The sequence below is a fragment of the Erpetoichthys calabaricus genome, chromosome 11, assembly GCF_900747795.2.
Source record: "Erpetoichthys calabaricus chromosome 11, fErpCal1.3, whole genome shotgun sequence".
Classification (NCBI taxonomy): Eukaryota; Metazoa; Chordata; class Cladistia; order Polypteriformes; family Polypteridae; genus Erpetoichthys; species Erpetoichthys calabaricus.
Genome location: NC_041404.2, coordinates 31929524 through 31941612, shown reverse-complemented (window position 1 = coordinate 31941612; position 12089 = coordinate 31929524). Strand labels below are relative to the sequence as shown.

The window sequence follows — 12089 nt, the reverse complement described above, 5'->3', positions numbered from 1 at the left end:
CAGCAGCGGAAGAGTATAGAATTGCAGATAACTAAGTGTGAGCGCTAATCTGTCACAATTCGGACCCGCAGGAGAATATTTAAGCCGCAGAGCTATGGAATTTCACTCCCCAAAACTGCTGAAATGAAGTGTCTCTCTTTCTCTTATAGCCTCCATTGCATTTTAAAAATTGTTTGATTGTGGTGCCTGCCTTTATCTTACAGTCGGGTAATAAATGAGCAGTATAAAGAAAATTCAGGTAGCTTGCTCTCGGTTGCATGCTCCATTGTTACATTCTCGGTAAACATTGTTAAATCTCTACGCGGTGTTTTAGCTTTGTCACCTGATTAGAAAAATAGTTTGTTTTTTTTAAGAAGTCATCATAAATTGGATCTAAACTACTTTTCTAAGGTTTTTCTTTGCTTTCTGACTTTTAGTAAGTAACCGCCAATTGCTGCTTCTTTTCTTTCTTTTTAGTCTTGTTGATCGGTATTTCTCATATCTTTGATCCGCAGTCCATTTTGTGGCCTTCTCAAGGTCAGCTACTTGTGGGTCGACGTAGAATTCCTCTCATTCGGGTTACCAGTAGGAGGGGGCGCTTCATTTCAATTGTGTATGGGTGCCGATTGAAGGTACTGCCATCAAAGCAGAAACAGGTGGAGAGGAAACATCAATGCATGACCAACATGTGCACTTGGTTAAAGAAGGCCAGTTAACTAGAAAATGCCCCTTATGAAACAGCACAAGTGCAGCCCATGGAGGCCTTCTTCAAGTGGAAGTTGTGGATACAAATGTTGAGAGAGTCAGTGGGATGTCACCCTAGGCATACCAGGAGAGAGTAGCGGTCGCAACGATGCTAAGATTCACACGAAGATAGTGGTTTGTTTATTTTATTATGGGGACCCCAGGAACACACCCAGCCTTGACCCGGTCAGTAAATCAATAAATAGGGTAATAATAAAGTAACTATTAAACAAATAAAGAAGGCATAAATACAATTATTAAACAACTCGACAGCAATAATTATTTACAAACACTGCCTACATGAAACCAAACAAAACAACAGACACTATATAGTAACAATTAACACAGTAAAGTCCAAACAGAGTCTGGTGTGTGGAAAGATAACCCCCTATGAGTGAAATGTAATGTTTTGTCCTACCAGGTTCCTGTTGCAGTGTGAAGATTTGGCGTGATGTCCCCAGACGACGTTGTATTCAACCAAGACGAAATCACATACATTACATGCTGATTAAAACTTTAATTCACGGTGGTTGTAGTTGTAATCCAATAGTGTGTGATGTGTAGGAACAGATATACACGGATGATCGCGAACTCCCCTGCATCTTTTTGACTTCTTTTTAAAGAGGCCACTTAATTATCCCTCTTCCCAGCAATCCCTGCACTCTCTGAATCTGCCCAATGGTGTAATATTACTGGGGCTGCTGGGAGTTGTAGACATGTGCTACAAGTAATGTCTGGGTTATATTCCTCCATCTTGGTAATGTGCAGAAGTTGTAGTAGCCATCTTAGGCCTGCACACAGGAAGTAGTTGGGCTGGAGATTCTCTTATTGTAGTCCCAGATGTGTCTGCTGTCTTGAATAGTGGCAGGTGCCTTGGCTAGACAATGCCACAGTGAGTCTTAGTCTGGTTGGGATTCAGACTGGTCTGAAAGAACAGGTGACAGGTGCAAGAAATAATTCCAAAACTACAACAAAGGAATGGTTTTGTTGGTCTCGAGGTGAGTCAACACTTCAGGGCAGTGCTTCCCAAACTCGGTCCTGGGGACCCCATGTGGTTGCAGATTTTCCAACTAGATTCACAGTCAGTGATAATAACTTATAATATCTGATCTCATTTAATTAGCTGGTTGGCCTTTTTTTTCCTCTTCTCTTATTCTGCTTTCAGAAAAGCTCGGCAGTCAGATTTTAACATTGATAAGATATTGAGAAATATTTTCAAATATTGCCTCGTTGACACTGCTCATGTCCATAAGAATCGTCTTATGTAATAATGGAGTGCTCTTGATGTTGTGTCTCCCCAGATGAAGGTGGACCAGTACCTGTGAAGAGCAAGTATGATGCCATGGACTTTGATTCCCTTCTGAAAGAGGCCCAGAAGAGTCTGCATCGCTGAGGGGCCTTAACAAGAGACAAGCCTCAGTACCTCAACCAGGGCACCTCTCAATGTTTACGTGTTAAAAATCGGGCGGTTCACTTAAATATAGGAAAGAAGCAAAGGACTTTGCCTCTTTTGTGTGAGAAAAGAAAAGGAAAAAAAAGTTTACATTAAACAAAAGCTGCTTCCTACATGTTTGTGAAGTCGTGTCATAGTTGCCCTGTCCCAGCTTCACTGCTATTAAACGGGCACTGCTGCGTAGCGACATTTTTGTTTTGTTTTTTAATTCTCTTATTTTTATTGTTATTGTTATTTTTCTGTTTTTGTCGCTAGTCCCATTCCATGCCACCCAACAGGGTCGTTGTGAAGTGCATATGTGTCAGTTTAGTGTCCGCTGGTGGAGTCACTGCTGAATTTGCCATCTTGATGAGCTGCTTTACTGTTCACTAGAGTCGGATGTTCAACTGTGTGTGTCCATCTTGCATACTAAGCAAGACCACCGAGAAATGGGTTTAAATGTCTAATAATTATGTAGAAATATGAAAAGCAAAACACTTCCTGTTTGTAATTTTTAGTGCTTCCTTGATGTCATCTATGCAGTTGTAATGAGGTGATACACGTTTCCTCTTCCCTTGGTCATTCAGCTTACACGTGCAGTGCTGGCAGTGCTCATTGGGAACTGAGCCTGTGAGGTGATTGTCTGTGAGATTTGAGCAGTCATCTTTTTGCACTTGACGCAGAAGTCGCTCTGGCACTTGTTTTGGTGCAAAAATCGCCTTAAGCCCCATCGCTGTCTCTGCTAAATGAACCAAAAAAGAAAAAAAGCGAGCCTGAGACAACTGTGCGCAGCCCACCGCACAATCGCAACGCCCATCTGTGCCCCGACTGGCTGTCCTCAGTCGATCATTGCAAAGCAATTTGTGATTACTGATGTTGCAGCTCTGCTCTCCTCGAACAGTGGTCTCAAGCCTCCATCAAAATTTGGGGGCTCGAAAGATGGTACGTGAGTACGAACAAAATGCAAAAGCCAGAGTCGGCCTGTGTGTCCCTAAAGAAAAGCGGCGCCGGCTGACCTGAAATGAAATCCGAGCAATGTAACAATTGGGGTCTCGTTCTTTACCAAGGTGTGACTAGGAGGTGCAGATCCCCATATCGCTGTCTTACCAGAGGGAATTTTTCTACCTCATTTACAATCTCTATGTGCGTGTGTGTGTGTGTGTGTGTGTGTGTGTGTGTTTGTTAGCCTCTCTCTCCGTGTCCTCACCAATTATGTTTACTGAGAGGAGAAAGTGTGCAAACCATCCTTCAGCACTTGCCTTGTTACTGAGAATAACTGTTATCTCATCTACCTGTTTAACTTCTAATATACATGAATATACAAATATATATAAAGATAGATACACGCGTATATACATATATAAATATATATACACTCATATACTGTATTTTGTGTGTCTTGTATGTGCGTGTGTGTGTTTGTACGTGTCTGTGTATCTGTATCCTTTTGTGACGTGTCATTTTTCCCGTAGCTCTGTGTACGACTTCATTTTTATTTTTATTTTTTTGTCTTTCTTTTGTTTATTTATTTATTTTTTTTGTAGTAACCAAGCTTGAAACACAGGCCAGCAGGGGTACAAGACTCGACTCCACGTGTTGATTGTGTTCTCTGACAGACGACTCTGTCATTTAACTTTCTCACAAGTTCCGCCCAGTTATACGGTCAGGTGGGTCCTCACTTGTATGAAAATTCATTGACATCTCCCCCTCTTTTTTTTTTTTTTTAATTAATATCCAGTTAAAAGAGAATGGCCCCACAACAACAGAATTAGGTGCTGCAATGAACAAAAGTCTCCATCAGATCAAACTATGTGGGGGTCCGTACTGAAGTTTCAATTCTCACCTTTACTTTTCTGTGAGAAAAATCGGGAGAGGTCTCTCCTACACTTTCTCACAAACTCAGATATGTGGATGGATATTCGAGGAGTAAACCGCAATACAATGATTATATTTTCTACATTGAAGAACTATCAATAGCAAATCAAATCAAATTAATAATATATTGAACAATTATTATAAAAGTAAAGATGAATAAATCAAACTCTGTAGTTGCATTAATAAAAAAGTACCACTTCTGGTTAGCGGAAATCGCTCAAAAGTTGGTAGAAATCTACGTTTTGTACCTAACACTTATATGCAAAATTTAGTTGACCCAAGTGAAAGCATCGTCAAGTTATCATGTTTACACACACAGACAGAATTCCAAAAATGGTATTTTTAGACTCCGAGAGGTCTAAAACGTCGAGATTCATCAATATCTCAAAATTGAATTTTTGGACGATTACAAGACTTTCCCCATACTTCGTATACAAGCAAGTAAAAATGAACGTGTTTACAACTACTTCTCCTTGAGAATGATTAGCTGTGTAAGTACCGGGTGGCAGCAGTACTCCGAAGGCTGTGCCTGTTTGGCGTCCCCAATTGACGGCTCTGGCGGTTATTGTTTATTAGGAAACTGAAGCTCATCGGTTGTGTTACCCTAAAGATCAGGCGGCGCGCCAGCCATGCACTTGTACTTAGGCGTCATACTACTGTACAGTGAGAGAACCTGCAGGTTTACAGTATCTCGGCTACCTAAATGTCGTACTTATGGACTAACTTGAAATGCGTGGCCCACGCTCGCTGTGTCAGTGTCGGTAGAGGACGAATGGCTGCCAGAGAGAAAAAAACGAAAGACTTGGCCTTAGACGTTCATTGGATAGCAGATTGTTGCGAAATGGTGGTGTTGTGAGAGGGATAAAGTACACACACACATCTCCATTGATGAAATGTACGTACACACGCTGCATGAAGCCATCAGACGAAGCTGCTAAAGAGTTCATTTGCCGCCTGGGTGAGCTCTGCTCTTTTACACTTAATTTGTGTGTGTTTTGGATTCTTTTTATCTGCATAAAAATAGATCCTGGTAACAAACCGCTGGCCTCTCTGTGTACCGTCATAGGAGGAGGAATAACGAGTGCGTTGATAGCTCACAATTAAGACAGCGGCTGTACAAAAGAGTTGCACAAGCCAGCATGTTTTCTCAGCTGCATGGTGATAGCTTAGGCGTGACGTGCCCAGCAGCAGTTTGGGGAGCCATGCCATTTCAGATGACGTACAGCTTGGTGACATAACGCTGTGCTCGAATGACACTCGAACCTACACGTCACCATCTTGGTAAATAAATGTATCACCTTTCAGGGTATCCGTTTTAAGTGACGCTGCTTCTCAGTGCTCTCGAGCCACTGGTTTCATTGGTGCCTTGGCTGCAGTGGCCATTTGTGCGTCTCCGTATCTCTAATATACTCATATACTATCGCTTTTAATGCCAGGTTGATCCAGCAGAGTTCTCTCAGTTACATAGTGAGTCCTGTACTTTAGCGTGCTGGGTGGAAATTAGGAGGACGTCTGTCTACAATTTTTAACACAAATGGTCACGAGAATCTGGAATAAATTAACAAAGATGAAGTAGATCCTTAAAAATGTCTGCTCAACATAGTAGGATTACTTGCCTATTATTTGGTAAATGAAGATGGTCGGTTAGGTTTCTTTTCCAAGACTCTTTGCACTTTATTAAAATTGCAATAAGAAAATCACATTTTCTTTGTTCTCTTAGTGGGGTGTCTTTTAAAACAAACCCGTCCTGTCATCCACTTCGATGACGTCTCATGCCAATGTTCCATCACACGACTCCAAGTCAGGCTTGCTGATTGCTGTTGCAGTTCTCGTCGCTGTTCCATGTCAATTTACATAACTGAAAATCACTAGGCATGTCAAATTTAGAGACTTCTTGATTCGCTGGGTCACTTGTGACTGCCTCTTTTTTCACGACCAATAGAGTGCTGTCTGACGGAGCCGGTGCTGTACGAAGAGTTAACAGCTATGGCGATTTCAGTCACAGTCTCTGCCCTTTTCTTACTTGCATTCTGTCGTGGTACATAAAACACGAGACATCAGACAGACGAGTTTCTCTTCTGTTTGTGAGATCCAAAACACCGGATGAGCATTCCTTGGAGGTCAGCTGTCATGCACACAAGGCCCATCCTTACGAGTAAACCGAGTTGGCCAAGTTGGAGTGAGCCATTGGGTTTGTTGGGTCATGTGACTGGCCGTCACAGAAGGATGCCACTGACTGCCCCCGACTCGCTAACATTATGTAAATGAAGGCTACAACTGAACATCACTGGAAACGTCCTCCGTGACATGTGACATGGCCTTTAGAGTCCAGTGAACTGCTCAGCTGGCATTTGACTTTCCCTAATCGATGTTAGCACAACAAATTAATATTTTATAAACTCTAAATCCAATGTAGGGGATTAGAAGTAAAAACATGTTTATTAAAATATACACATTTATTGTTGTACGAGCCAAAGTCACCAGCGTTGCCTGGGCATAAATAAAACAGGGTTATACTTTATTTTGGAAATTTAGCACTTTGAGACAAAAAGACTTTACTTTAGGTAAAACCTCTAACCCTACCAGACGTACCAGACGCTGAATGTACCCGTGGTCTCAGATAAGATTCTTTAGCTGCAACAAATGTTTGTGCGTGCTGATGACGATATCCTCGCCCCAGTGCACTCATGCTGCCTGATGGGAATTGTAGTCCCCACATCAGCACTGTTTTTTGGAGTTATCCCCCTCCCATTATAACCCTCTTCCTAATTCACTACATTTTAAGTGAGATCAACGGCAAGGCATACGCAAAATTTACTGAAAATCAGTTCAGCCATTTATTTCATGATTAGCAAACCAACAAAGACAAAAACGATCCAGACAACATTAATTTATATAGCACATTTTCATACAAAAAAAGTAGCTCCAAGTGCTTTACATAATGAAGAAAAGAAAAATAAAAGACAAAGTAAGAAATTCAAATAAGACAACATTAATTAACATAGAATAAGAGTAAGGTCCGATGGCCAGGGAGGACAGAAAACAGAAGACATCCAAACGGAAACTGCTTACAATTTCATGTATGTTTATTGATGCCTTTTAACACGGCAGGGTGAGGATGAGGCTACGGGACTTGTGTGTTATACAAATGGAGCACAGGCAGGTTAAGTGAACCGCCCACAGTCACACACTGTGCCAACGTACCCTCCTGTGCCACAAAGGGCCCACGCTGAGCAGCAGCGATACGAAGACAGACCAGCCCCAAACCTGTCTAGTCCAGTTCAGGGCCACGGGGGTCCGGAGGCTGTCTTTAATAAGAAGGCCTTAAAGAAGCCATCAGTGGTGACGTCCACCTTCAGCTACTAAGACGTGTTAGTTACGTGAAGCGCGACTTCATCATCTTCAAGTAACCAGCTACATTAGCAAGGCCTGCTTGTTTATTCTAACATAAAAGTTGTCTCCCACTCAAGAGAAACTAAAACTTCTAAAATTGTTAGAAACTTCTTAAACTTCTAAAAATTGCTGTTTCATTTCCATCCAGTTGTCAGATCTCACAAAGTAGCCTGGTGCTGAAAGTGGTACTTTTTACTCCTCACTTGTTGCGCCTCCCAGAACGTCCTCTCGTTTCTGATGAATCCAGCAGGTTCATGAAACATCTTTTTAGAACATTAGACTGTCATTTACGAGAACAAGCCATTCAGTCCAACAAGCTCATCCATTCTATTCACCGTGAATGCCCAAAATAATATGAATTTGAAATTTGAAGGTCCCTAAAGTGTCTGCCACACTACTTGGTCACTGCTTTTACGTACACTTGTGTGAAGTTTACCCCTAACAAGTTTCCACAGGTGCCCCCGTATTCCTGTTGAAGTAACAGCTGGGGTCCACTGTACTAATTCCTTTCATAAATTTCGAAACTTCACTCACGTCCCCTCTTAAACTCTGTTTGCGTACACTGATGAGGTTCAGCTCCTTCCGTCTCTCCTCATCGCTCATACCACTCAGTCCTAATCCGCCTCGTCGCTCTTCGGACTTTCTCTGGTGCTGCTGTGTCTATTTTGGAATATGAAGACCAAAACTGCACACAGCACTCCGGATGGGGCCTCCCCAGTGCGTTCTAAAGCTTAACTTCCCTGACTTGTACCCCAAACGTCGTGACATTCTGTTAGCCTTCTTAATGGCTTCTTGGCGTGAAGTGTGACGTATGTATGTGAGGTCCCCTCCAAGACGTGCACTTTAAAAATTCTTTCATGAATGAATGGGTTCTACCACTAAAACAAAAAAGAAATTTGAAAAATGTCCGTACTCACCAAAGTCTTTGAAAATCTTTCCCACTTCAGTGGCACAGCGTAGCGGACTTTGATGTAATTATGAGCTTGTTGAAGGCTGACACATCATCTGTTTCCGTTGTTTGAGTCAGACTTGAAAGATGTTGAGTTTTCCTTCCCCAGATGTGGCGTGACGTGATGTTGTTCCTACCTAACTTTATACTGGTGCTGTTTTAGCATTAGAGATGCGGCACTAAGCCGGAATTCCGCTACACCCCAACTTAACTTTTAGAGGGCTGAATATTTTTTCCAAAAAACTCACTTTTCTGAGAACCACACACAGCCATAGTTTCACCCATAAATCAACATAAAACATCTGTTGCTGCGTGTTGGTGTCTGCTCAGCTTCTCTGGCAGAAATTCACGGCAGGCCGGGTGCCTGGATGTCTTCTCGTTGCAGGTGGGCATTGGCATTCACAGTGCGACACAATCTGATTGGCACCTCTCGTCATCATAAGTGGCGGTCCTCCCGGGCGAATGTTGCTGTAGGCGCACCAGCTACACAAACGTGTTCAGCACCGCAATCAACTGGGGACCAGTGATGCTGTTACCCCCCTTTCAATTTGATCTCCATCTCCAGACTACTGACAGACAAGTCAGAGTTCGATTCAGCGCAATACACTAAACGTTGTCCATTGAGGATTTTGCTTTGTTTGGTCTCTCGTCAGATGTCGATGCCATTTTAGAGGTTGTTTGCTCTTCGCTACTCAAGCACGTTCAAGGAATCGAGGTCAAATCAGTGAAGCAAAGAGAGTCAAAGTAAAACGTAACGGTGAGCTTTGTCGCCATTTACAGCTGATTACCATCCTCTACCCCTGAATTTCGACAAAAGTCGATATCCGCCCTGAAAGAGTTAATAATCACCGCAACACTTGCATTGATCGGGAGGGATGAGGATGAAAACGAGAGTGGCACATACAGTACTCCCATTGAACATCATTTCTAATTTTCGCACTTATTAGGCGTTGACCCCCTCCACGTTCTTGCTTTTGATAATCACAAATGGGATTCATCTAACCAGCAAGAGAGAACTGACATGGTGACAGCACTGCACTCAAGTCAGATATCCCTGGTGTCAGGGGGTGAGCCTCCCTCACACTGCTGCTGCTGGCGCGTGGACGGGGTTTTCCATGTTGTCCGCACTTTATTGTCCTCGAGTCTTTGACAGATGCATTTAAAGAAGACAGCTTAGTAGGCCGAGAGGCTTTACAGAAGGTTTAGAGCACAAGTCATTTACTCAAAGGCTTCATGGCGAGTAGAGATTGAAGTGGTTTAAAGTCCAATGTCCTAACCACTAGGGGGCAGCACTGCCTGTTGAGCGTATAAAGAAATGCCGCCCCCTTAATTGGCTCCCACCTTATGAACTGGCTTGTGGTGTGCTGTTCAAACACTCGTTGACCTTTAATTCTTCTTTAGTTTTTGTGCCGATTGTTCATTTGAGCCATTCGATGTTTGCTTAGACGTCCCTGAACAACCCCATCATAGTGTCAGGAGGACGGGCGCTCCATCGATGTGTTAAATCAGGCCTGGCTTGGGCTTGTCATGTTGTCTACAGCGCACACTTTGTTATCCCCAAGTATTTATTTAAGACCACTTAAAAGCTCAAGATACGTTACAGTTGGCTTAAGGCAGAAGTCATTTGTGAAAGGTTTCATGGTGATTAATGATTAAACTGACTTAAAGTTTAATGTCCCAACCACTAGGGGGCAGCACTGCCTGTTTAGAGTATGTTAAACTGTCTCCCCCACCACCATCGGCTGGCTTCTCGGACACTCGCCGACCTTTCTGGAAGTAATCCTGACACCTTGACTTCCAGTTTTATTTCCTGTGCAGATTGTTCTTTGGTCCGCTCGATGTTCGCACATCGAGTACGTCGTCCAGCGCAGTACGAGCGTCAGTTCACGTCATTGGGGTGGGCTTGTTCTCGTCGTAGGGCGCGGTGTTTTTTTTTCTTTCCCTCCTGTTACCCGTTAGCGTACTGTGACTTACGAAACGCCACTTTGTAACGCAGCCATAGTCGATGTCGGGTGTGCACACGCATGTGTGTGTTTTTTTTTGTGCACACACACAAACTACTGAATGTGTGTAGAGGTAGCTGACTAATTACGTCCTTTTCTTGTCCAAAGCTTTAATGTTATTTTTCCTTTTTTTTTTTTTTTTTTTCTCACCATCCTGCCTGGGGTTCGACTTCAGGCGTAAGATTTGAGCTCCGTGGACGTGGAGATCTCCTGAGGCTCTTGTGGTTTTCCGTTTCTCCATTTCCCCCAGTTTGATTTGTTTACTTTGAAGATGACCAGTGTGGTGTGATGTAAATTTCTGAGAGCAGAGCAGACGCCTCCATTGTGTCCCGTGGTGGCCCCTCCGTGTCCACACAGTTGTTTGGTCCCACTCTGGATCGCGTTGCGCCCGCGTGTGCTGCTCCTTCCAGACGGACCCGGCAGATTTGGTTTTATTTTTAATTTAATTTTATTTTTTGGTGTCTCTGCTGTGGGGTTATAGATGGGTTGGGTTAAAGTGGTGTATTGAACTTTTTGTTTCCTCCCGGTTTTCGTTTGTTTTATCAGATTTTTTTTTTCCTTTTTCAAACGGGCACTTGATATATATATATATATATTTTTTGTAACTTTAATTTAGTGTATTTTTTGTAACTTTTAGCAGTAAAATTGTATATTTTTATGTATGTGTGCTTTTTTATTATTTATGTTGCATGTAGCTTGAATGTCTTTTAATCACATTCTTTACCCTTTTTTTGGTTTCTTTTCCTCCATATGTCTCTGACGTGTGAAAAAAAAAAAACGCATTTCTGTATTTTTGAACTTTTAAAATTCCTCTAGTTTCATAGATAATTTTACCAAAATAGTTGAAATTATCTGATGGTAAAATAAAAAAAAATCTATTTTAAGTCGTGTAAATAATTTTAAATGAACAATAACTGTCTTTCTTTTAAACTAAAGAAAATTTCTCTGGAGAGATTGTTTACATTATTAAACTGTAGAAATGTTGCGTATAAACTGTAAAATAAAGAAATAAATTTATTCATTGATTTGCCTCCAAGTAATAAAAACCCATGTGGAAAATAAGTTTTTGTTTTCTTTATCATTTAAAGCCAGCGAAATTAAGTCAATTAAAAAGTTTTAAATTGGGAATGAGGGGAGCCCTCGAGTCGGGAAGCAGAGGGCCGAGCCGTCAGCTGAGCTCGCCGGAGTTTCTACGACGTACGGCGGAGTTTGTTATTCGAACGCAGTCTTGTTTATCATGCGATTTGTGACAAAACAAGAGGAGACCATTGAGTCCGTCGAGCTCATTTGTTTGGCCTGCCATTTGGGACCCCTCACTTTAAAAGTCTGTCACTGTGAAGAGTGACAGAGTGTGCAGAAGATGAGCTGATCACCAAAAGACATCGATGACGTGGGACTTTATACAAAATTAGCGTATTGGTTTTGTTTTGTTGCGCTGTGCAAACGTTGGGGCACCCCAAGATATTTGAGGTCAGACTTTGTGACTGACCGCCAGCAGTTCATGACGGTGCAAGTCTTGATGGTGTGAGCCCGCAGCACTTCGCCCCATGACTCCGAACTCGACTGACATTTTTTAATATTTTGTCTCACCTTGTTGCATTTCTTGGCCTCACAGCTCCAAGTTCAGGTTTCATATCCCAGCTCAGTCACTGCTGCTGGTGTAGGCACAACAAGGCCACAACCCTAAACTGAATACGCAGGTTAGCAATGCCAC

General features: G+C 42.4%; 1 protein-coding gene across 1 annotated transcript in view; it reads left to right on the top strand.

The window, feature by feature from the left end:
* ppargc1b (peroxisome proliferator-activated receptor gamma, coactivator 1 beta) overlaps window positions 1–11437 on the top strand; it is a 214899-nt gene extending 203462 nt beyond the window's left edge. Inside the window, exon 12 of the mRNA XM_028812910.2 lies at window positions 2025–11437. Coding sequence (XP_028668743.1) covers window positions 2025–2116 — 92 coding nt within the window. The 3' untranslated portion in view covers window positions 2117–11437. The remainder of the gene's footprint in view (window positions 1–2024) is intronic.
* The last annotated feature ends 652 nt before the right edge of the window (window positions 11438–12089 follow it).